Genomic DNA, 27,167 nt, shown 5'->3' with positions numbered 1-27,167 from the left:
AGGAGGAGGAGGAAGGGGGGAGGAGGAGGAGGAGGAAGAGGATGGGGGGAGGAGGAGGAAGAAGAGGAAGGGGGGAGGAGGAGGAGGAGGAGGAGAGGAGGTGAGGAGAGGAGGAGGAGGAGGAGGAGGAGGAGGAGGAGGAGGGAGAGGAGGAGAGGAGGAGGAGGAGAAGGAGGAGGAGGAGGAGGAGGAGGAGGAGGAGGAGGAGGAGGAGGAGGAGGAGGAGGAGGAGGAGGAGGAGGAGGAGAAGGAGGGATAGGAAGAACTGGACCAACGTTAGGGGGGGGACACATCCAAGAGTAACGTGACGCTCGGCTAGCCTCTGACTGACCTCCTCGTGACCACGTGGCGAGGAGCGCGTGGTAAAACGAGCCATCTCATCCACCTCTTACGGTCACACCATCATCCATCTCATCCACCTCTAGAATCACACCATCATCCAGCACATCTCTTGACAACCGTACAGACCGCGTATTTAACTCAGTCGGCGGCATTACAAGTCAGTGTACGCCCTAAATGCACACAGGTTTTGTGCACAGTGACAAAACTTACCGCACGTCCGTGAAAAGCTGCCTTATCTCTCTCCGATAACGAGAAAGTAGAGTGGCAAGCCAACCAAACGTCTGTAGTTGTGGAAGGCACTCCATGGCTATCACAAGTACGTCTAATGCTAATTACAAGTACTCAAGGGCCGCCGTCTCATCTGCCGGCATCGCCACATAAAAGGAACTCGAGGACTGTCTCAGCAAAGGAGAGGAAGAAGAATTTCAAGTAATCATGAATATGATGTAAGAAAAAGATACAAGGGAATCTTGAGGACAAAATTGCCATGGGGGGAGAGAGAGAGAGAGAGAGAGAGAGAGAGAGAGAGAGAGAGAGAGAGAGAGAGAGAGAGAGAGAGAGAGAGAGAGAGAGAGAGAGAGAGAGAGAGAGAGAGAGAGAGAGAGGGTGGTCAAACGAGCGTAGTAATTTCATTCTAGTTATGACACGAGTCCGGAAGAGAAAACCCGTTCTGAAACAGGGAAAAGCAATCTCAGCAATGGTACAAGCAAGGTTAGAGGTCAGCATCGATAGAAGTGACGTGACTTACACTAATCGGGCTTCCGAAGAAATGCAAACGAGCTGACAAACACACAAACAGTGAAAAAGAGAACAAGAAAAAAGAACAGGAGAGCGTAAGAGAGAGAGGGAGAGGGAAGGAGAAAGAGGAAGGGAGGATGGAGGGCAGGGAGGGAAGGATGAAGGGAAAGAGAGAGCAAGAAAAGTAGAAAGACAAAGATACATGTGCCCACATTCGGTATGACACACGACCCATGACTAAGCCTATCCCCCCTCCTCCCCGAATCTAAAGCACCCCCTCTGCTGATAATTATCCTGTTTTACGCTGGAGTCAATTAAGAGGATTTTTCACTAACCACGTGAATGGGGCCGATGCCATACGCAGCCCTGTGACGGATGGAGCCATTATCCCCACATCATTTATGGCTCCACACAATGGCTCCAGCACAGACTTAACAAGAAAACGGTTTAATTCGCCCAAATTGGCTCTAATGATGATGGATAGGCCTAAAAAAAATGAAACTCTCTCTGCTGAATTCAGTGGCTTATCTGGCTCTTCCGACGTGCTTGTCAATGAGCAAAATGATGAGATAACTTAAGAAGTATCTACAAGTGCCCTTATCGGTCAATGTATAATCTAAACCTGTTGTCGAGGCATCAAGGACTACCGTAATAAATTACATGCCACATTTATATTCATATCATCACCAAGGCCAGAAGTAGTCACGTCAACAACACTAGCATTATCATCCGCTTAATCATTTATCTATTTATCATCTTTTTTTCTTTGTTTTCATTCATTTCATTATATTTCTTTCCTGATCAAATATCCGCCATACGATATGAAGGTAACTCCGCCATGAGTCACCAAGACTTGCATCCAAAATGTCATTCTCATCTCAAACAAGTTTACATTCACCTCGTCTGGCAAGATCACCCCCCCCCCTCTCTCTCTCTCTCTCCCTCTCTCTCTCTCTCTCTCTCTCTCTCTCTCTCTCTCTCTCTCTCTCTCTCTCTCTCTCTCTCTCTCTCTCTCTCTCTCTCTCCACACACACACACATACACACACAAAAACCCTTACATTTCCATGATCCCGTACAAAAAAGGAGGAGAGGGGGACAAAACAACAGAGAAGAAGCGGTGGGAAAGAAGGTGGTGGTGCTAAAGTGGTTTATTCCCTAGCTATGGCTGCGTCCTGTAGTAAAGATCCTCTAAAAACAACGCCGAACAAGCCACAAAAGGCTGTCTCTGTCGGTTCGAGCGTCCTGCAACTCGCCAATGGCTCATAAACTACCGAGGCAAACTGACCTGTCCGGTTACTCTTTAGCCTCAAAAGGGTTATTGAGGTGTATGTGTATATACGTTTGTCTGTCTGACTGACTGACTGACTGTCTATATAAGTTTGTGTGTGTGTGTGTGTGTGTGTGTGTGTGTGTGTGTGTGTGTGTGTGTGTGTGTGTGTGTGTGTGTGTGTGTGTGTGTGTGTGTGTGTGTGTGTGTGTGTAAGTGTATGTGTATGTGTACTGTATGTGTATGTGTACTGTATGTGTATGTGTATGTGTATGTGTATGTGTATGTGTAAGTGTAAATATATGTGTATGTGTATGTGTGTGTGTAAATAAGTATGTATGCATAAATCTACCAAACAGATTATAGAGTCGCTACACCCTTATGAAGCTAGAGTACCGTTCACTTCCCCAGGGCCGATTTAATGGCGTTTAAACCCCAGCCGACGCGCAGGAGACAACAAACCTGTTCCTCCCGCTAACGCCAATTAACAATGCTCGACACACCCCTTTGTTTACCAAGGCACCCCAAGGCACAAACAAACACATGCAACAAAAACAACCCCTTCCCCTGCTATGTGTTTATGCATGAAGGCTCCGGCCCCCCTGCTGAGTGCCTATGAATGAAGGAGACGAGGAGTGAATGAACGTGAGAACGCGTGAGGGGGAGCGTGAATGCATGAATAAGAGAGCGCTCGAGAAGGGGCGCCGTGATAGCGAGAAGGGCGTCGTCATGCAGGTTCGAGGGCGGGTTTGGTACCAGATCGAGTGGCAGAGGGATACCCCCCTCCACCCCCTCGCCACGCGCCGGTCGCGTGTGGTGGCAGCAGGAACAAGCACGGCCAGTTATGTGTTGCTTTTATTATCATTGAGATTCTTGAGGTAATGCTCATTCTGAAGAAGGGCCTCAGGGGGAAGGGAGTAGATTTCTGTGTGTGACTGATCGGTGTTTCAAGCTTTATACAAGACGTGAATGGATTTCTATTGCATTAATTTCTAAAGCTATTGGAATCTCTCTCTCTCTCTCTCTCTCTCTCTCTCTCTCTCTCTCTCTCTCTCTCTCTCTCTCTCTCTCTCTCTCTCTCTCTCTCTCAAACACACACGCTCGAAGTCTCTCTCTCCGCACTGGAACCTACCTTAAAGTTGGCGATGACGCCCTCCAGGTAGTAGTGCCACTCGAGGGAGCGCAGGTAGATCTGGTGCCAGCGCTTCTCGAGGGAGCGAGTTTTCCTCGGGATGTCTTTTCCGCTGCGGCGTCCTGATGTTGCTCTGGAGGTGGAGGCGGAAGTGGAGGTGGAGGAAGAGGATGGAAGGTCCTTGGTGGCCGTGGAAGGGTCGCTATCTGCTGATGCTGACTGTGGTGGTGGCGGTGCGGCTGCGGCTGCGGCAATGCGTTCGTACTGCCGCAGGACGCTCTTCAACACTGGACCGTGTGCCTCGATGTCCTTCAGCAGGATCTGGGGAAGAGGAGAAAGCACATTAATCTCCCAAAATGGAAACATATTAATACTCTTCATCAAACCCAATCGGCGTCATACAACACGCGGCGTCTCCAGACGCACGACGCTTATCCCATAAAAGACGTCCGCGCCCACGCCCACTTTAAAGAATAAACCATTAACCCGCCGCCCGCAGCCCTCCTTCCCGCTTCCTCTAACCGGATGGGACATGTACCGGTATGTACCCCAGCTCCCGAAACTGGCCACTTCTGGCGTCACTTCCTGCGTGTCCTGCCGCCGCCACCTGGGGACGCGGATAGGATCCCTACACGCAAGGGATCGACAACGGTCAGGAGGGGGAGTGGGAGAAAGAAGGTACAATAATTCAAGAGCCAATTACGTTGACAAAAATATATATATATGGCAAAGCAAGAAAAAATCGTTAATCGACGATTTTCAAAAAGAGGAGAATGCCGAAGTGTCAGACCGGCCGTCACAAAGCTTGGCGTCGCGTGGAGGGGCGTCCCGCGAAACGCCTCTGGCATAGTGCGGGCTCTCACACCTGGCCTCCGTCATTACCCACTCTCACCTGTCCTGACACACTTTCCACGCCCCTTTGCCCTTCCACCCCCACCTTCCCATAGCATTAACCGCACACAGGAAGCTGAGAAGCTAACAAAAGTTAACCAATACTTCCTCCAGATTTATCGGTTACTAACCACCGCTAAAGGATCTAAAAGCTGGCGATTAACGGGTCATTCAGAACATTAATAGTAACTACAGATATTCCTAAGTGAATCTGTTTGGCAAAAGAACAATGAAAACATTTGGGGAAATATATTACAACGAACGGTATAACAAACCAAACCATCAACATTTCAAGAGGTAAAAATCCCTGGAATGCTGCTCTTATCTCATAACATTCGACAGCCCAATCTGTTTGTTATTCCTCCCCCTCTCTAATCACATAATCCTCTCTCCTTTTCCAACTTTCCTTTCAGCCCCGTAAGGACAATTTTAAGGGTCGTTCCACACTACTTCACACTTGACCTGATTGAGGTTATGACAAGTTCGCGCTCGGACACGCAAGGCACGCGAAAGCACTACACGAAATTCTTGTTGCCTTGTCATTCGTGCGTGTCTGTGCTTAAGTGCCGTGGATTAGATGCCCGCCTACACCCCCCCTTCCCAACCTCCTTTCCCTTTCCCTATCGCCCCCCCCCCAACTTTGTGCTTCAATCTTGCGTGCTTAAGAATTACACTTTTTAACCACATACTCTTTTCAGATTTCTGCTTAATCTACAGGATAAAACCATGTACTAGTAGAGAACATAGTTCATAACAGATAAAAAATATGACACTATTTACTGTACTTTTATGTATCTTCTTTATCGCTCAACCGCTATCTAAATCTCACAATGGCGTTGCCATCAGCAACGCCATCAAAATGATTCACGAAGCATCACGACGCGAGCAAAAGAGGATAAAGACGAGCGAGAGAACGGCGACCGGAAGGGAGCGAAGCCGAACCTGCGTCGCGTCGGACGACCTGTGAACGAACGCTTCCTTCGCCACGCTTCTCAAAAAAAGGAAAAAAAAAAAGAAAAAAAATATATATATGCGTTTTATGCTCATTTTCATTTCCAACATATCATCTTTCTCTAGGGATGGGAAGAAATTATGCTTATATCAGAAACCAAGAGTAAAGCATACGAATAAAATATTACTCCTGTAATAACTACCCTTCGCTGTCACACGAAGGGTGGAAGTGGCTAAGAATCAGTCCCGTCGGCCGATGGGGTTTAAAGGTAACGCTAACTAGGGTGGTGTCACGTGACGCGTCGGAGACAGGCACAAGAAGGCGACGCGAGGCCCTCGTGACAGGCGGTCCCCCGCGTCTTGCGAGTGCACGCGAACGCCGGGCGGCCTGTCGGAATCCTTCATGGAGGACGGAGCAACGAGTGTACAGGGAGTCATCGTGGGAGTGTGTGGCCGAGCTCGACAGCCCCGCCTCGCCTCCTCTTCATCGGGGCAAGCACGTGCGCTCTCTTTCTTATTGACACTTGAGTAGATCTGGGGAACAAAGAGCAATAACCCTTCTTTGAAGATATACTCCTGATACAGACCCGGGTTCAAGTCTTATAAGCAATATGAATTCAGTGTTAGCTTTATCCACCACAACTCATTCTGTCAATTCAAAATAACTGGTACATTATCAGTCATCATTGTTAACATGTATCGGAAACCTGACTGTCATAACCATCATCGTTTCCTTCATTCAACACCTCATTTTACGTCATACAAACAGAACTTTCTAGATCGCCAAAAACACACCACAAAACATCATTACAACCCTTGTCGCGCAATCTACAACTCCGTCACCGATCCGTCCGCCAGTCAGTCGGTGTCCCGGTCGCCAGAAGCACCGGAAGGGGACTTTGCACCGACGACACACACTTCCGCCCCGCTCGCCGTTTCGTACGACGCGGGCGTGTGTGTTTGGGCGTGCATGGGCGGGTCCGGCTCCGTTCCGCTCACCCGCTCACATGCCACAAAAAAGACAGATCCGAACCTACCGCATTCTCTGCTTTTTGCCGAGAAGCGAATCACACAAACGCCACGCGGGACGATTCTACTCATCTACTCGTCGAGATCAGCAGCTCCACCCTTAATTAGCATACTTTTTTCTTTCCCTTTTCAGAAGTAAAATAACCCACTTTATGTACACAACTCAGGCGCACAAGCCACAGCGTAACAATGGCCGTTCATTCACCTCGGGTTGTCCATGGATGAAAGGATGAATAAAACACCTGCCCAAGCCCCACTCCCTCCTGCCCTCCCCATGAGTGCTCTCGCAGGTGTGTTAACAATGATTAATCATACTAATGATTCGGAGCTTTTGTCCACTCGGAGGTGAAATCGTCATCAACAGCTGCTTTCAACTCGCACATTCAATAAATGTTATCGGTTTGTCGTCTAATGCTAGACTTAACAAAATGTTCTCAACAATGTCGCGAGAGAACAAACCATCTGTCCGAGTTCGCATGCTTAAAAACACCGATACAAAACCCACTATCAACGTCCTATCCACCCACCGCTCCTAACCCTCTCCCCTCCCCACTAAAATGATCACCACCCCATTAAACCCCCATCACCCTATCACACTTCGGCGTCCCCACCCACCTTCCTCCCTCAATGGTTCCCTCCTTATAACGCGGCCTTAAAATTCGTAATCACATGCATCTGGCAAGTTGCGGTTTACTACGTGGTGATTTCCTGCATTCAACAACTCTTCTTCTTCTACCCTTTTCTTGTGGCGTGACCTTTTTGCGGCTGAAGAATTCTTTCCGAGATGCCCTCCCCCCTCCCCCCCCCCCCCCCCCCCCCCCCCTCCCCCCCTCTCTCTCTCTCTCTCTCTCTCTCTCTCTCTCTCTCTCTCTCTCTCTCTCTCTCTCTCTCTCTCTCTCTCTCTCTCTCTCTTTGTGTGTGTGTGTATGCATCGTCTCGTCTCACGCAATTCCACTTCACGGAAAAATGCATGCGCTTGCTCCTGCCTCCCTAGTTTATCTCTCGATTTATTTTATTTCCTTCTCGTTACATTTTCTCATCCCATTCCATTAGATCTCGCAGGAATGTGACGACTCCCCTCAGACTCTGCGCCGAGTCTTCGAGGGCATGTGACCTGGTCGGGGCACCGCAAATAAGGGGTGCTGCTGCTGCTCCTCCTCCTTCGACAACGACCCCGGGAGACAAGATCATTTGCATCTCATATTCTCCCTCCCACTCCACCCCCTGCATCTCTTTCTTTCTATTTCTTTATTCATTCTTATTCTCTCTTTCTCTCTCTCTCTTTCTCTCTCTCTCTCTCTCTCTCTCTCTCTCTCTCTCTCTCTCTCTCTCTCTCTCTCTCTCTCTCTCTCTCTCTCTCTCATGGAAACACATTTGAATCGACTTCAGCCAGCTTGCCAAAGGGAGGGCTTCTACTTTCTATATCTCTCCATCTATCTTATCTAAATGCTTGAGTTCTATTGTGAGTAAGAGGGAGAGGATAATAAGGAGTGGGAAAGGGAGGAGGGGAGAGAGAGAGCTAGGAAAAGAAACACAGCGAGGGAGAAAAGGAGAGAGAGAGAGTAAGGAGAAGAAACACAGCGTTAGAGAGAAAGATTCACAGACAACAACAGAAGAAAAACATCTAAGAGAACAAACAAACCAGGAGGCACACAGAAATAGATCTGAATTACCAAGAGAACCCCCCCTTACCTCACCACCTCACCCACCCTTCCCATGCACACACCACGGCGGTCCCATCTGTCGCACGCGGGTGTAACATCTCTGTCGGAGCGGCTGTCACTCACACAAGGTCGCGAGGTCGGAGGTGCGGACGCCCACCCGCCCGCCGCCTCCCGCAGACGTCCGTCACACCACCCACTGCTCATCCTTGTCCATGGCCTCCTATCCATCAATCCTCTTTCCACATTTCAATAAATTCGCAGCGCTTTCCCTCGTTCGTTAGTTTGCGACTCGAAATCGACTTAGCGACTCGAGACCTCCGCTCAAGAACGTTCGCTCGAAAAGCTGTAATTATGCTAATGGAGGACCAATTAAAATTTACTACTTAAAAACAGTAACGCCGAAATCATTACCCATTTTACGACGACGGATACATGTCCCACACGAACATCGTTAACGAGAGCAATATAAAAAACAAATCTAAAAACAATGCTTAATTCACCATGACGCGATAAACTACTGACCTCCGCCTACCTCAAAAAAAAAAAAAATCAAAATACCCACAGCATAAGTCTCCCCGATGAAAGGACGACGGACAATAAATCAAATTAAAACATCTTATCACCGTGAAATCAAATGTATTTACGGCATCCCGGTTAGGCCTACCCGATAATTTACACTCCCCCCTCCCCCCACCCTCCTAAAAGAACCCATGAACCAAGATTGAGAACCATCCCACAAAAGGGTGATAGGCCTATTTGTATCCCACTGGAGTAAGAACCGAAAGCTAATTGTATCAAACTAACCAATCCTTTTGTGGCGCCTCGTGTGATTACTTTGGGTTATTGCTCTTTCTCTCGCGCTCTTTCTCTACCTTTCTTTGTTTCCTTTTCTTTGCTCTTTTCATAGGCTTTGTTTATCCTCCCCACCTACTTTCCCCCCTTTCCTCTACTAGTGTTAGAAATATTTTCCCTCTATTCTCTCTCTTCTTTTAGATCATCACTCTCCACTATCTTCTCTTACACCATTAATATTTTTCTTTCTCCTCAGTTTCCTCTTCTCAACACCACAAGCAAAAACAAGGGGCGGAGAGAGAGAGAGAGAGAGAGAGAGAGAGAGAGAGAGAGAGAGAGAGAGAGAGAGAGAGAGAGAGAGAGAGAGAGAGAGAGAGAGAGAGAGAGAGAGAGAGAGACGCCACAAATCAATCAAAACCCCCATTATTCAACGGCCTCGTAAACTAAGTTATTTTAGGTTATTCGGTCTCGTTGATGAACAATAACACAGGCGAAGGAGCGAGAAAATGCACAAATCGTTGTTTTATTTTAATGTATCGTTGACTTCTTTAAAATTCGTTTACTTATATTTATTTCCTAGGTTAGTAAATATTCATATCTCATCATAAACGTAGCATGTATGATTGAACACGTATTTGCATGTCATCCTTCTATAATATGTATGTACATCTTTCATAAAGTAACACTCTAATATCCCTCCGTAGGCCTAAGAGCATCCCCAGCCACGTAAACACAGGCGGGCCAGAACGACGTTAAATCCGAGGAAATAACTACACAGGCCTCCAAGCACAAAATACAGACGCGTGGTATGTGCGGGAAGATGGGGGATGGAAGTTGGGAGAAGGGGGGGTAGGGGGGGATGCGGGAGAGTAAGTGTGGTGGGTGTGTTACCATGTCTCTTTAAACATCCCCCCCCCCATCACCCCACTGCCAGCCGACCAGGGAAGAACAGAAGGGAACAGAATCATAACTTTCTAATAATAGATCCAAGGGACCGTGGATCCTGTCGGGATAACTACCGAAACACCGACGGATTTCTTCCAACAGCGCTTAGAAATCCATTTCAAGATACCGCTCCTCTCTCTCTCTCTCTCTCTCTCTCTCTCTCTCTCTCTCTCTCTCTCTCTCTCTCTCTCTCTCTCTCTCTCTCTCTCTCTCTCTCTCTCCATCCCTAAACCTTAACCATCCCCCAGCCTTCTACATAACAACCAAGTCACACTCGAGATGAAATGCAGACGACGTGATGCCCAGGACGGCCGAGTACGAGTACTTCCACGATAGGAACACGAGCCTCACGATCGAGTCTGATTCTCACTTTCAATATTTTTATTCTAGTTGTAAAATAATCACTGAAGGATATAATGTGGATTTAAACTGATCAGTTGGTTTAGATGAATAACATAATGACATAAAGATGACTACATGTGCATTATGTTATCATATCTTAATTGCCCTTACTGCTCGTATTCATATCAATTAATCAAAGCTGATAACAATAACATTGAATCCCACGACAGCAACTACCCCAACCGCAAAAAAACATCCCTGTTAACCAAACACCCAAGAGCTCAAATCAGAGCAAAACAGACCAAGCAACTTTCACACCGAGACACGGAGGAGCAAGCACGAATACCTCCCCCACCCCCCAGCCCCATGTCGTGACGAGTGAAATTAACCTGCAAACTCGTGCATTCTTCCTCCTCCTTCAGGGAGGTGAACCGCGGCCCCGCGCGCACTCTCAGGGTAATAGCGGTAGCACTCAAGGGCGTGCTGCTTAATGATTGTGTGTGCATATGTATGTGCGTATATGAGGGGGGTTGAGGGGGCAACGCTGACCCATACCCTAAGGTGACGAAAAGCAGTAAGGTGTCGCGCATTAAGGGGAACCGCCGGGGGGTAGGTGGCCTCTTTTAGGTTCTCCGGGAGAGGAATAGTAGGAGCAGAGGGCCACCATCGTTCCCAAACCTCACCATCACTCATGCTGTCTTCATCTCTCGTTACGACGTCGGACTAATCATCGGGCGCGGTGCTTCACTCCGGGAGCGCATCTTCTGGCCCCATGTGTCCCTCTCTTCCGTGCATTCTCGCCTTGGCGCTCGCCCCGCCTCCGAAGCCTGAGAGATCCGAGCAGCCGAAACGACAAGCCTTAACAACCAAACCCACTGAGCCATTGCAATAAATCAAGAGGGAAAAGTTAGGGCGGTGAGTCACCCGCGAACTCGCATACTTGGCCTTTTCTACTCAACTTACATCCTTGCAACTGCAATGCACCATTTGCTTTTATCCTTTACGTAACGCTCAGATCCAACCCATAGGGTAGGTACAAAGTCCCCCTGAACAAATGACCCCGCCAGACCACTATGTTAATGACATAGTATGCAACATGTAAGATTGCATTCTATCTTTTCAGCTGTCAAGTTCTCAGGGCTCTGGGAATGAATAATACTTTAAGTGATATAAGTGGGCGATGTACTTCCCATGCGAACCTGTTGAGACAGGTTTACTCTCTCCACATTCTCTGTTTCTGTCTCTGTCTCTTATACATGTGGGTGATGGCGATGTTAATTCTCATGTGCGAACATGATGAGACAAGTTTATTCTCTCTCTCTCTCTCTCTCTCTCTCTCTCTCTCTCTCTCTCTCTCTCTCTCTCTCTCTCTCTCTCTCTCTCTCTCTCTCTCTCTCTCTCTCCCTCCCTCCCTCCCTGTGTGTGTGGAGTTCAATGTTCGGGTAAAGAGGAAAATAAAAATAAAAATGATTACGACAATCCCTATGATTGCAAAAGCGTTTTTGAAATTTAAAAAGTACAAGCATAGAGTCTTTACATTACGTACGTCCCAGTCTGGTGCACGGCATAAAGGCCACCAAAAAAAAGAAAAAGCACAAGTTTCGCGATCTCTACCGCAACGCAAGGTCAGTGTGCATGGATTCTCTCTCTCTCTCTCTGGGATTTATCCGCATTCCTCAAATCGACATCGTTCACCATTCTTGCATCGCGGGGAAAAGGAGATGAAAGGAGGGAGAAATAAATGAAGGAATAAATATGACGAAAGGAAAGTAATAACAATTTTCGTTTCTTAATATTTTCTTTTCTCTCTTTCTCCTCGTCTCTCCCTGGGATTTGAAAGTACGAGGCCGTGTGATCGACACCATCTGTCATTGGTGAGGAGGGAGATCTATCGACAGACGCCGTAAAATGGAAACAAAAGCCTGGGGCAAGGATAAGATTAAATAATACCCCCCAACCCCATCCCACTCCTTCCCTGGGGGGCATTTGAGAAAGAAAAAAAAAGAGGGAAAAACTCGAGGCCGTGCCCCCACTCTGCTCCTCCTACCACATCCAGCCCTTATTCCCCCTCCTTCCCTCTACCCCTCCCCATCGCTACACCCCACCCCCCTCCTCATTCCCACTTCCTAGCCAGAGGACTCTTCCCTTCTGTCTCTTCCCCAGCACAGTGTTGACACGGCTGTTTCGGGGGCTTGTCTCGACCTGCTTCGCGCCACCCGTAACTGCCTTCTACTCTGGCCTGCGAAGCTCCTGATGGTGTTGACTTAGAGGCCGCCCCTTGCATGCCTCCCCTCTGAGTCACTTCGGCGTATCTCCCGAGACGGTGACTCACCACTTTATATCCCACCTGATAAGTGTCTGTGGGCGATGTGCATCTCCCGAAGGACGATCACGGAGCGCCAAGATAATAAGAGCCACTTCACGGTAATCAAATACCGATAACGAATGCAATACTATAATGACTTAATCTACGGAGATGTGTCCGATGAGGTCACTCAATCTTTCGGTCGTGTAGATAACGGCGGCGAGGAGTTAAAGAGAACGACGTTTCTTTAAATTTAAGCCCATTAAGCCAATCAAAAATAAAACGAAGGCAACTATTTAAATGTATGCTTGCAAGTCACGCAAATCTCAACCTATCGTCCTGCAAAGAAACAAGCAAATAATATGACAACGCGACAGGGACTAGAGGAAACAACGACAAAATACTGAACATGCAAACACACAAGACTTCCGGCCCAAGCGTCATGAGCAGCGCCCGGCGTGAGTGACAGCCAAGAGTCATCAGGCAGGCTTTACGATCCCTGGGGCACACAGCCGCGGCTTTATAGAATGACTGACAGACGTAGCCGAACTTCTGTTTATGGCCTCCTCCCTTCCCGGGGTCGAGGACGTCTTCTATCGTGCGTCTCTTAACCTCTATGGAACCCTCCAACCCCATGGCACCACAGCAGCGCCAGCCCCAGGGACTTCGCCGGCGTGCCCAATAAAACTTTCCAAAACGTGAAAACAGACTGCGGGTGAGGCTCCCTATCCCCACTTCCCCCCCTCCTCCCCGTACCCCAACTGCGAACTCTTCAGGCTTCAGAACATTATTCACTTCCGAGCAGGTCTACACCACCAAATCCAGGTGGCGTGCAACAAGTGGTGGAAAATGATGGGGGGGGGGGGGGGGGCGCGTTTGAAGGTGATAGTCCGGCCGGCGTGACGCGATCGTAAAACTTCCGAAACCACCACCTCGCAAGGCCACTTCCCCTTCCGAACAATCTGGCTCCTATATCCTTTCAAAATCCTCCAATCCCCTCCCCCCTAAATCCCTTCCCATCCCTGGATTAAAGGGATGGGGGTATCGTAATGGCCGTAATTTCAGAAATAATTCGACTTTCATATACTCGCGTTTTCAGACTCGATTCCGTCAACCCAATCTCAATCGTCAACAACGCTGCCCAACAGGGGAGGTCGTCGCTTTTGTTCCTTCGCTCAAATGCATCCGCTCCGCACACTTTAGTCATCACTCTCGTTGATGAAGGGGAGAGGGCGAGGAAGGCGTGGGCGACTTCGTGGTTAAGGAGACGCCAAGACGTGCCACCACATTCTTTAATATGATTATCCTGTGTCCGGTGACGGCGTGTGTTGTCTCGCCTCCCGTTGCCGCGTCTCCTCTGTATACCGTCATTTATAAGCACAACTTTATCATGACGGTTAAAATATCTCTTTAAATTGATCCTTTATTCATTGTTATGCAAGCTCATGGCAGTGTAATCTAAATAACAGTCCTTTATTCAGTGTTGTGTGTACCCATGGCGCTGCAATTACTCTCCCAACAGGGTTAAGATCAGCATCAACCGCATCAAAACAAAGAGAGACATCACGATTCACGACCTCCGAGGTGAAAACACACGGGCGTCCTTCCGCGTTATCTGATGCCTGTGTACGCTTAAGTGAAGCCTAAGCAAACATACGTCGATCTCTTAGATTACCCTTCTAGAGTAATCCAAGGATCACCTTATCCTGGACACATATAATCCACCCGGCTTAAAGTAGGAACTTATTTCAAAACCGAAAACAAACAACCTTATAAAGCTCTCTTTGGCCTGGCTGACACCAAGGCGCTAAGGCATCTGGCATTGATCTTCCTTTACCCGAACTAAGAATGTATACAGACATTACTAGCTAGAATGACGACGCATTTAGGCTCGGTGACGTCATCCCCACCCCCACCCCACCCTGTAAACAACACATCCCAGGCGTCATGTCAGCTACAAATACACATGATCTTCTCCTGCTGCGAATACCCGCTCGTTATTCAAAATATTGTAGGGGGGGATATGACAGAGGGGAGGGTGGGAGGGGGGGGAGTGAGGAGGGAGGAGTCGCCGATCCTCCGGGAATAGATGACATTAGGAGGTGAGAGAGGGAATCGAGGATCAAGATCGCGAATTCGTTGGTCGAGCAGGTGGGGAGATAACTCAAAGAGGGGAGAGGAAAAGGGGGAGAGAATAGGGAAACATCTGGTAAAGCACAGCCTAGACTAGATGAAGGGAGGGGTGGAGGGGGAGAAGAAATCTTGCAGGGGCAACACACACACTGGAGGACGAGGAATGAGGGGGAAAGGGGAAGTTATGATTGGATGTATGGAAGGTGCTAGAGGGGAGATGAGGGGAGGAGAAGAGGGAACAAGAGGAGGCTCGTCAGTGGGACAAGTGCAGAATGAAGAGGGGAGACGCACATCATCGCTAGAAAGAGGGGAGAAGGGAGAGGGAAGAGGAAGAGAGGGAAAGAGCCGGAGGAAGCAATGCGACTCAGCGGTCTATAGAGGGAAGCAGAGTGTCAAGAAAAAATGTGTCAAGTTCAAACTCCGCCAGACACTTGGAATCTGAGAGCCAGTGAGAGCCAGGGGAGGGTTGTCAACGCTCCGCCGGGGTTAGGGAGGCACGACTGGACTCTCGGAATGGCACGCATCATCATAAATACAACACGTAATAAATAACGGCACATGATATCATTAATGACGCCCATAAACATAAGCAATTAAACATTTACACAGACACTTAAACATCTGAAGATAAGTCATAAAAATGTGACAATTCAAAATCAATCAACAACAGTAATGGCTGTCCGAAGACGCCGCCTGGAAGAATTTAATCACAGGTTGTTGGGCGTTCTCCCTCTCTGTCGCCGTTCCCGCACCGTAATCAAGGTTTATGGCACCAAAAACGAGAGAGTCTTGCGATATCAATTTCTTCCTCGTAACGACCGGTTCAGACTTCTTAATGATCAAGACAGCAGCGTCCCTTTGCCATTTCTTGTTTGAGGTAAGTTACTGTGGGCGATGCGATGCGGACCGAGAGAAAAGCGTGAAAGGGGTTCGAATCGGTGTTTTTTTCGAGTGGAAATGTTAAGCCCCCCCCCCCCCTCCCTCTCTCTCTCTCTCTCTCTCTCTCTCTCTCTCTCTCTCTCTCTCTCTCTCTCTCTCTCTCTCTCTCTCTCTCTCTCTCTTACATGGTGTTATTACAACCCGAACAACTATAAGGTGCATTATCAGTCCAGAACGTGACCCGTAACAAGTGCTATATCCTGGAGCTATATTAGGACAGCGATGGCTTGCAATTTCGTTGTCTGGGCGTAAGAGCGGACGTGTTGGGACTTGAATTCGCGAGCTTTATGGCGGAGCGAAACCGTGACGCATAAGAATCTCCCGTATTGTAACATTCTGATTAGCCCTTCTTCGTGAGATAAAAGAAGAATTAAGAATTAACATAGTTCAAGATCTAAGTTCCGGGTTCACAACGCCGGATGATCCACGTGACAGCTAGTGCCACCAGGAAGACTCACCAGCAAACATCTCTCGCCTCCATGCTCTTTCTCGTAAAAAAGTGCTTCACGATAGGGGGGAACTGTAGAAGACACCACTATCTGCATCCCTCAAGCTCAAGCTTTCTTTCATTTCACCTTATCGTCCTCTACCACAATCTCTCTCTCTCTCTCTCTCTCTCTCTCTCTCTCTCTCTCTCTCTCTCTCTCTCTCTCTCTCTCTCTCTCTCTCTCTCTCTCTCTCTCTCTCTCCCTCTTCCCAGTACCCACCACACGGAGATGCGCATCGTTACCTTCCAAACCTCTGTCACGTCACACTCAAAGAAATAATCAAACCACAGATCAAAAGGTCGTAATGGTGTCACGCTGAGCGAGCATACTCCCCGCCGAAAGCAAATTACGGAGAATTGAAAACGACAAAAAAAAAGATATTTACGCGAGGTCGGATGTATATCTCTAAACGAGAAAAATATATTGATTTCCTGTATGCGCTACTGTGAACTCCCCCACCCTATACCTTTCCCCTCCCTGGTTGACCTTTCTGAGCAGCAAAGGACGACAGATTCTAGTATTTACATACATTATGGACCCGTGATTGAGGGAAATTGTACATCACATACACATATATTTTCAAGATACTATCAAGCAAATGCACCGTCAGACGCGGAAGGAGGTATGAAAGAGAGAGAGAGAGAGAGAGAGAGAGAGAGAGAGAGAGAGAGAGAGAGAGAGAGAGAGAGAGAGAGAGAGAGAGAGAGAGAGAGAGAGAGAGAGAGAGAGAGAGAGAGAAGAGAGGGAGGGAGGAGGGAGGGAGGGGGAGGGAGAGGGGGGAGAGAGTGGATGGAGAGGGAGGGAGGGAGGGAGGGAGGGAGAGAGGGAGGGGGGAGAGGGGGAGAGAGAGAGAGAGAGGGTAGGGGGCGGGAAGAAGAAGGAAGAGTGGGAGGGAGAAAGAGAGAGAGACGGCATTCCCTCCAGTTTCAAGCTTCCGGAGGGAAACTTCCGCAGCGAGCCTCCATCCTATCTTCCCTAGTCCTTTCAGCTACACTTCCTCCTTAACCATTGTTATCACCAAAAGGAATCCAAACGCACCCCCTCTGTTAATTTATCTCGCCATTTCTTTTACTAGAATTCAACACACTCCCGCGGGTTTCCTCTCGTTCCTACGGCTGCTATGCCTGCCTGCTTTCCTGCTAGCTTGCCACCTGCGTGCATGGCGTCCGGAAGCAGTGGGTAATTTCACTCTCGGCTGCCCTGCTGTGATAATCCACCGCACCAAGTCCCACTCGTGCCACTTCCGCGCGTCATCCACCTATCCACACTGCACCCACAGCGATCTCACCTGTACATCAACGATTTTCTTGGTTATTTTCAAGCCTACTCACTTCCGTGTTTCAGATTACTTTTCATAATCCGCAGGAATGAATGCGTGTGTAGGCTGCTTTGACGAGGATTAAGTATGAATCAAAATTAAATAGAGGAAGAGGTGTGTGTGTGTGGGGGGGGGGGTCTGTCAAATATTAAAAAGAAAAAAAATATATAAGCATATCTTTAATTTTTGATACCATGTATAGTGTTACTAGGTCTTCCCTCCCCCTGATATAACCATAGTGTGTGTGTGTGTGTGTGTGTGTGTGTGTGTGTGTGTGTGTGTGTGTGTGTGTGTGTGTGTGTGTGTGTGTGTGTGTGTGTTCGCGTTATCAAAATCTCATTAAGAAGTAGTATCAACGTCTCAAGTGTAGTCGGTACCTCCCCCACCAACCCCTCTCCCTCCCCCGCTTATGCAAGCAATCCTCCCACTCTCTCCCAAGCACAAGCACTCGCAGATCTGCTTCTCGTCTTCGAGCTACCGTTCGGTTCGCGGTTCACTCACCCCTGAGAGACCCAACTCGTGGTTCACCCTCTCTTCATCGAACTGCCCTCTTCTTCCTCCTCTCTCCTCTCCTTCGCACGACTAGCCTAACTGTGATTAATGATGCAATAGTGACGGAGACACTGGGGTCGCCTGCACACAACGAACACTGTTGCATCATCACCCTCGGACTAGTTTCAATAATCCCGTCATTAATCAACCCTTCGCCCCGTGGGCTGATTGCCGACAAACGAACTAGAATTAAATGTTTAAGAAAATGAATGTTCAAAAGCATACATGCAAACAGCACATTTGGTGAGTGTATGCATCACACGCATCACGCACGCATACACACAAATATATATGTGTATGTGTGTATGTAGATGTATATTTCTATATATATAAACATCTATTTCTATATATATACATACATACATACATATATATATATATATATATATATATACATACATACATACACATACATACATACACACATATATATGTATATGTATATATATATATGTATATATGTATATATGTGTATATATATATATATATATATATATATATATATATATATATATATATATATGTATATATGGTGTATATATACGTTCATATATCTATATCTATCTCTCTCTAAATATATATATAATATATAATATATAATATATAATATATAATATATAATATATAATATATATATATGTATGTATGCATGTATATATTTATGTATGTATATATGTGCACACACGTATTTTAATCAAGTTGACCAAGAAGATAACAACTGTTATCAGGGAGGGGAAAACCACATGCAGGCATGTCGATGCTCACGTTTCCCGCGTACGACACTTACCAGCAAAAATATCCCGACAGGATGTATCGTTCCCGAGCACACTGTAGGTCCCACACTGTCTCACCACAAGGCCACACTACACCACTGACTGCAACGGCCACCACATACACTGTTGGGCTCCTTCCCATCACTCCAGCATCTTAAAGCAAATTATTCACTGGTATACATTCACACACTGGTTAAACATACGAATCTTTTCCACTCTATATACTCTACGTAATCTCTTTCACGTATCCGAAAGGTTAAACGCCACTCAATCTCGCGTAAATATGACTAGATATAGTTTCAGCGAAGACACCCGGTGGGAGACGCGAGATATCCTCCCTCTCGCGCCACGATCCAGAAGCACACTGACTCCCTGGGCAAAAGGCAGACACAACCACCGGCCGGCCTGACACGTGCTGCCAGACGTCGCCAGACGACGAGATTCCGTCCACCTACAATATGGCTTCTATTACAGCTCTATGTCATTGCCTCTTTCCTCTCTCTCTCATCTCGTTGGTTCTTGGGATGAACGGGGGTAACATACTTCCAGAAATCATGGACTTACACCTTTATTCTCCGGGAAATGATTTTCTGACATTCGCCGATTTGACACCTCTGTTACTACGTACAACTCCTGCTTTACCTGCACACCCGCGGGCGCTCCCGGGCGCGAGCACACGAAAAGTTGAAAAGGGGGGAAAAAAAGCTACACGGATTATTTCAAGCTGGCGTAGCAACCGTCATAAAAAAGTTTATCGTGTTCCTCGAGCGTTAGTGATGTGGGGGCGTCGCAACAAAGCATCTTGTCTCGAGTCTCGGTACGAAAACTAAAGGTAATGGACGTCCACCTGCCCTCCCTCCCTCAGGTAACTCGTCCCGCCTCACTTACCCTACCCACACGTGCCCTGCTCCCGCTTCTCATCCTGTTCCTCCTCCTGCAGTACCTGTCCATAACCCTCATTATGGCAATTTCCACATACGCGTCCCCTCCTTTGACTCTTCCATCATGTAATTACTACTACGCACATACATCGAACAAAAACTTTTCTTTCGTATCTTTCCTGAAACTCTGCACCAATAGAACGACAGCTGAAAGAGTGCTTGTACCTGCGTTATGTTATAAGAAAAAATCGACCTCGATGCTGCCACTCCCACCCTCTCCCTCCTTCCTCCTCTGCAGCAACTTCTCCCTCTCCTTCACTCCCCTATCTCCCCATCCTGAACCTCCCTCCCCCAAACTATAAAACTCCTGCGTAATCTCTCTCCACAATCCCCTCACCCCACCATATCCCCCATCTCCAAACGTATATAAAAATCACAATTATATTATGACCCAAAATCTACTTAGCAAAAGGGACTCAGGCCTTCCCTCCCCCTATTTTGTCCTCTCCATAGGCCTGGTTCTCTTTAGCATCCCCCTCTCTCCTCCCCTGGCCTATGTCTACCCAGTCTCATCTTCTCATCCATCTCTCCTCTGTCGTTTAGCGCCCCCCCTCCTGTCCCCCCTTCTCCGCACACACCAAACATTGTTATCTTTAATCTTCCGTTTTCTTCCCCAGCCGCACTCCGACCCTTTCCAAAAGTCCTAACACGGTGGTCCCAATCTTTGAAGATATCTATAGTAAATAGGTAATTCTTGCTCTCCCTTACCCTTTATCTTGATTTCTTTCTTACTCCTTCACTCTTCTCCGTCCACTTCTCCTTCCTTATCCCATTATCCCTTTCTATACCTTTCCGCAATTTCACCCAATCCACTCCTATGCCATTTCCCTCTTTTGTTTTAATATCTTTCCTTCCTACCAAGTGCCTCTATAGGACTAGGCTCGGCATGGAGGCAAAGGGAGGACCGAAGAGCGAGATATTATCCTCAGCATCCTGACCCGTATACCGCAAAAAGGCCAGGTTAAAGTGACCACGTCGTTTGGGTTACGTAAGATGCTTCGCTGTTTATTTGTAAGCGTAAGGGTACTTTCTAGATACAAATCGACCTTGCTTAACATTTTGCCAATATCATAGATAATTACAGTCTTGCGACCCGATGTAGGAGTTCTCTATACTAACCTTTAACTGTGTGGATCGAACAAATACAAATAACTTCTAACGTAAGACAAAATGGGGAGAGACGAAAATAAAAGGAAACTTGTGTAATGATGCCTTCCAAATAATTGGCGAAAAAGTACAAAGAACTCGTAGTGCGTACAACACAAAGATGATTTACATGAACGTGATCCTTCCAATTAGACTAACTTACATCAAGACTTAAGAACTTGGAGAGGGGAATTATTCTATATCATCCTGACAAAGGACAGATATTAGAAAAGAGAAAATGGGGAAATGTACACATAAATACCTACATACATAGGAGACACACACGCAGATAAACACACATGTATTTGTGTATGAACACACACACATACATATACACACGTACACACACACACACACAAATATATATATATATATATATATATATATATATATATATATATATATATATATATATATTTACATACGTCTGGAATACACAAACATAAAAAATAATAAGAAATATCACATTTCATAAACATATAACAGCAGCAACATGAGCGAGGAATCTCAGAGCAGAGATATATCAAATGAGACAACACGTCCTCGTCTATCATTACGCTTCCCCCCGCTTGAAAAGTCAGGCCGACAGTCACATAAGACAAGCAGGATTAATCTGTTACAAAACACTACTTGAAATATGAATACCTTACGTAAACTTTTGGTGTCTCGCGTTACGCAGGTGAAGGTCGTTCGAGGGAGAGGGTAGGAGGAAGGGAGGGAAGGGGGATGGAGGATTGAAGGGGGAGAGGGCGAGAAGGGGGACGGGGAGGGGGAGTGGGAATAGTAAAGGAAGTAGCAGTGGAAGAGGAAGAAAGAGAGATAGAGACAGACAAACATGGCGAGGAGTGTGGAGTGGGGGGGGGGGAGGTAAATAAGTCTATCCCATCGCAAGATATTAATCAAGAACACAGAGAGGACATGCGCCCTTTGGTGGTAAATCCTCCTCGAAGTAATCACTTAGTAACCTCTATCTCACCTGCACACTCCACCGAGGGATTAACGGAACACACATGGAGACCTAAATACCCGTGAACCTCGAGGAGCTGAAGGGAGAGGGGAGAGGGGGGAGGGGGGAGGGGGGACAGGGCACGTGCGGATAATCCTCCTTCCTCTCCCCATTCCTCCCTCACCTCACACGTCCTACACCTAACTTTCTTTCATTGTGCCTTTCTCTTTCATCCTCTCTGTCTCTCACCCATCGCTTCTCTCGCTTTCACTCACTCCAACTTCCACTGCTCCGCCTACTCCCTACCCAATCTACTGTATCGAACTCTCTTCCTCCCTACGTCTCTCACTCTCACTCTCACCCTCTCTCTCCACTCCCTTTAAATTCCAATTACATATACGCTAACCGCCCCCTCTACCTCACAGCACAAGTTACCCCTACCAAACCTGTAACCTAAGGACAACCCCATCCCACCATCATTTTAACCCCATCAAGCTTCAAAACCACACTCATTTATGAACCCCTTTCTCTTAACCATTAGGTCATAAAGCCTTTCTCCCTTTCTCCCTTTATCCCCCTCTGGCACAAAAGGATAGGCAAGCAGGCAGACAGATAGTGTGTGCGAGAGATAGAGAAAGAGGGGGGGGGGCAGTAAATTACGTTACTTATAAGTGGCGACGTTCCCTTTTAACGATCAGAAAATAATAAGACCGCACTTAATTTTGATAAACGTCAGTCCGACAACCATCATTAGCGTTCGGTTTCCCCTACATTACCCTACATAACCTTAACATTATTTTTTTTCTCTCTCTCCTGTGTGATATTAATGCCTTCGTCCATCCGTTTCTTTGTTATCCGCTATTAACGCGCAAAAATGGATACGAATGGTCAGTTGGGATGACAGACCTAATGGCTATAAAAGTAAACGAACAAACAAAAGGTCAGGCAGAAGAATAAACACCCCCGTGATAATCAATCATAAAAAGGATGCTAATGGAGAAGCGAAGATGATGACACCAAAATTGGAACCAACAGCCCTCCGCCTCAGCCTCTCCGGACAAAGAAATCTCCCGAGTATATCTTTCACATCCGTCCGTCAGATTATATCTTTTATATCCATCAAGATCCATATGTACGCGCCGTATCTCTGTTGCCCGTCGCACGCGCACACCCAACTGTCGCGGCGATGAAGAGTAACGATAAAATCCCTGATGAAGGAGACTCATTAGAATATGCCAATAAAAGAAAAAAAGGGAAAAATGGGAACCGCAATCAAGAACCGTCCTTCTATACGGATGCAGAAGGACGAGAGTCGGCCGCAGCAGCCGTCAGGTGTGCATCCCCCTCGCCACCATCTGCACCCCACACAGCCGATGTAGTACACCCCCTCGCCGCCAACCACAGCACGGCGCTGGTTCTCTCACCTATCATTAATCTCAAATGAGAACAGAACCTCGAGAGCGCTTCATTGTACTCCATACATCAAGTCATTTCCACATCTATTTTATCACTAACGAAGGAAATATCCAGGGCAATGGTGGCGTCAAACAACCCTGGCAACCTTGTATGTCAGTTTTATCAACAATGACATCAGGCGCGTAATAGTCCAATGACTATTTACAAAGGGGGAACAAGTCGCTAGGATACACCGTACGTTCCATTAAGATAATGATTATTATTCCAGAAATCCCGACAGTTGCTTTAGAATCAATACAGAAAAGCGGAATATATTTTGATCCGACTTTGGGCCAGTTTGTTCTTCAGAGACTTCCCTGTAAAAGTGCAAGCGCAAAGCGAGCGATATCTTGCTAAAAAGGAACTTCATGCTCAGCCTCTTTCGTGCAGAGTTAGTCACGCGGCCATGATTGAGGGATCAGCAGCCGCCTGGCATTTTTTTCGAGCCATAGTACGGCGTCTGTCGCTCGGTGACGCCCGGTGTATGGGTGAGCTCGGGAGGTATGATTGTAGCCGATGGATTCGGCTCCATATGACGCGCTTATTTCACGCCTTTGGTTAGCGTTGGGCCGACTGTTTCACATCCAAGAAGGTGACACATCACGGAAACGCGCCGTCTGAGTCGAGAATAGTCATCTCCCTTGTCTGCTTTATGAAATTAATGCTAACAGTCTTGATGCGGTGTCATTTCGCCGTCATTGGAGAAACGAAAATCCCGACAAGTAGTTCACTCTGATACGCGAGGAATGCCGCACCGGAGTGCACTCCACCCAGCTCGTGGCAAAGGAAGATCTGATGGAAATCGTGATACGGTAAACCCGAGACGACACGAGGACGGGCGTGACTCCACTTCTCGGCACGCTCTTTTATCTGATGCTTGTTAATTCGCGTGTCTGGTGTTAAATGACAATTCCGCTGCCTATGATTTCCTTCCCCATATGTGTGTCAATGCCCAACTCTTGGCCTAAAAGTACAACTTGCAGCCTAATCTCATTAAAATTATCACCCTTCATAACATCATGCCTAACAGGCTCAGTTTTAAAATAAGTGCCACTCTAACTTATCTACTTCTGCCCAGGGCGTCTGTTTGCTCAGTGAACTCAACCTGTCCTTATCGCCCATACCTGAGCCACGATTCGAACCAAAGACAACCTGTCACTCACATATCGGCGTCCCTCTCTCCACCATGATGAAGGGATCGATAGAAGGCCCCACTGGCAATTTCCTGTTATTTTTTCCCCGCAAATAATCTTGTTTACAAACTGGCCATGACAGCTGCGCCTGTAAACAAGAGTTCACAAATGATCGCCGCTGCGCCTCTGGGGACCCACGCCATATGTGTTCAGCTAAGAAACTGCACTAATTGAATCACCCAAAGGGCACGGAGTTCGAGACCAGCCGATGGAACACCGCCGTTCGTGAACACCAGGTAACAAAACGGATAAAAAGGAGACGAACATCTCTAGCAAAATAACAATAAAAAACAGATGTGATGCGATCTAGTTATTGTCGACGTGAAGAGGCCCTCCTCCCGCGTGAGGGTTGGGCGAGAGGATTCCCGTCCTGTGATAAAGACTGAAGGACCCTCGAGAGAGCAAGTATTAACCGTGGCCTACAACCCCCTCCCCCCCAAGCCGCCCTTGCTTTCAGGGAAGCACATGTTCTCTCTCTTCGGCGCCATAAAGGTTGCCCCGAGGCGCTCAAATTGCCATTCGGAAGACCTCCCAAAGTTTCTATCTCAGCATTCTACATTACAATAATATTTTTTGGTTATTAGACTTACAGCATACTTTACTTGATAACTTTCCCTGCTTATGTAATCAGTTTACCACATCTCTGTTTCTTTAACTACTTGCATATACGTTAAAACGGCAAAAGAAAGGACAGCGATATATGCCTAATAAGAAGGAACGAAAAAAGGATGATCTAATATATTCAAAGCACTTTCCAAACAGCACTGACTTTGAATCCTCCTTAACCCGGAGAATGGAATTCACGGTGACGATAACGATTTAAATAACAAAACTTTAACTCTCCCCCACCCTGCCCCTCCTTCCTCTACACTATGCCTAAATATCTGCGAAATGCATATATTCAAAGGACCCACGAGAAAAGGATCTATGCCACCCCCTCTTTTACCTCCCCACCACCCTCCCCTCTCCTCTCTTCTCCCCCACTCCATTCTCCTACCCCTCCTCGCTCCCTACTACAGCCCCCACCTCTCCTCTTCCCTCCTCCCTCCCTTAGAACCCTAAGGCAGGGATCTTTCAGCCTGTCTACACCTTGACACACCTCTTCGTCCGACCTTATTACCCCTGCGAACGCATACAGCATCACAACACTCGAGAAGAAGGGAAATGCAAATGCGCTCAGATACTAATGAGGAAGCGCGCGCTCGTCTTAAACATCCTCCCACTTCGGACTTTTCTTCTTTTACTTTTTTGCTATTTTTCTCTCTCTCGGGGCATTTCTCTCTCTCTCTCTCTCTCTCTCTCTCTCTCTCTCTCTCTCTCTCTCTCTCTCTCTCTCTCTCTCTCTCTCTCTCTCTCTCACGAGTTCTTGTACAGTTAAACGGTCAAAATATATCGAAGTATCCTCGAGGTATTGTTGGCCTTCTGACATCATATTTCACAAAAAATAATGATGGAAATAAAAGGGATAATAAACTAAGCCGCGAACCTCGTTCACGGTTGCAATAGCTGTCACGAATCATGCGAAGACAAATCAAATCATAATTAGGAAAAAAAAAAACAATAAACAAGGCTCCTGTCGTACAAGAAAAAAATCCCCGGGACATGTATTACAAGCAACGAATATCAATGGAATTAACAACGTTTGTATTCAACCTTCGCTACGATACGCTGTCGCCGGACGCCGGTAAAATATGCAAATGGCGCCATTCCGGATGAAATAGGATGTTCAATAAGCAAAGCTGCGCAACACTGTTCTCGTTTCCAATTTTTCATTTTCGTGAAAGCTTCTCGCTTATTCTCACTATCAGTATTTATTGCATTTGAGTTTTAAAAGCAAACATCTCATGTCTCGCGAACGCACTTGGAGGTAAGTCTAACGTATTTCAGGCGATATGCTTTTACTTTTTTGCTATTTCTCTCTTTCTCTCTCTCTCTCTCTCTCTCTCTCTCTCTCTCTCTCTCTCTCTCTCTCTCTCTCTCTCTCTCTCTCTCTCTCTCTCTCGCGAAACCGATCCCAAAACAAAATTTACTTTGCAAACCAAAAGCTTGAGTTTCCGTGTCATATATAAATATATATGTGTATGTTCACTTCTTTATTTTTCCATAACTCCACTCCTTTTCCCACTTTTTAGGTTTCAATATCTGCCTTTCTCTTTTGGAATCCACGATGCCCCCCCCCCCAACACCGTGAAGCTTTCTGTAATTAATTACACGGCTCCACCATGTAAACACCTCGCGTTGGCCGTCACCCTATTATACGGGGCTTTGGGGTAGGAGGGAAGGGGGAAGGGGGAAGGGAGGGTGAGAGACAGAGTGGGTAGGAGTCAGAGAAGGGGAGAGACGGGAAGGGAAAGAGGGAAGGAAGGAGGAAGATATGAAGGTAGGTATGTATGTAGGGAGAGGAGGAAAGGCGGAGTGGGGAGTTAAATTCTGGTGTTCGGTGTTATGCCTAGACACAGCCAGAAGGGCGGGCGCGAAACCTACTTTATGCTAATGCTGAGTACGATCTCCAACAGCTTGCCGCACCCTTCTTCCGAGGCGGCTGAGATATGACATAGCGGTTTACTTAATTTGATTTTATCTTATTTCGGTAAAATACTTTTTTTGCATTTCCATCAATTTTCATCCATTAATTTTTAATCATATTACTAAGGACACCATGTCTATTCTTTAATAATCGTTAGTATGACTAATATCGATCGTGATTTGATCATAATTGAACAACTGTACAGACTATCAAGAGTAAACCCGCCAATTGCTATACATGTTCCGTTACCTCAAATTCCCTATAAAACGCCAAATTTTTCGTACCACGACCCTCTATTTTCTCAGAAGCAATGATAAAAACGCCTACTGCCATCTAAAGTACAATCACCTTCAGGT

The 27,167-nt window shown here is 47.0% G+C and overlaps 1 protein-coding gene across 1 annotated transcript in view; it reads right to left on the bottom strand.

Annotated features, from left to right (window-relative positions):
• Nucleotides 1–27,167, bottom strand: part of klar (klarsicht) — a 483,791-nt gene that overhangs the window by 106,924 nt on the left and 349,700 nt on the right. The window contains exon 11 of the mRNA XM_086554727.1: nt 3,482–3,802. Coding sequence (XP_086410853.1) covers nt 3,482–3,802 — 321 coding nt within the window. The remainder of the gene's footprint in view (nt 1–3,481; nt 3,803–27,167) is intronic.

The sequence above is a fragment of the Penaeus japonicus genome, unplaced genomic scaffold (assembly GCF_977035675.1).
Source record: "Penaeus japonicus unplaced genomic scaffold, GWHDUDI00000001_assembly GWHDUDI00000030, whole genome shotgun sequence".
Taxonomy (NCBI): Eukaryota; Metazoa; Arthropoda; class Malacostraca; order Decapoda; family Penaeidae; genus Penaeus; species Penaeus japonicus.
The sequence above is the reverse complement of the archived record's forward strand: the minus strand, read 5'-3'. Positions and strand labels throughout refer to the sequence as shown.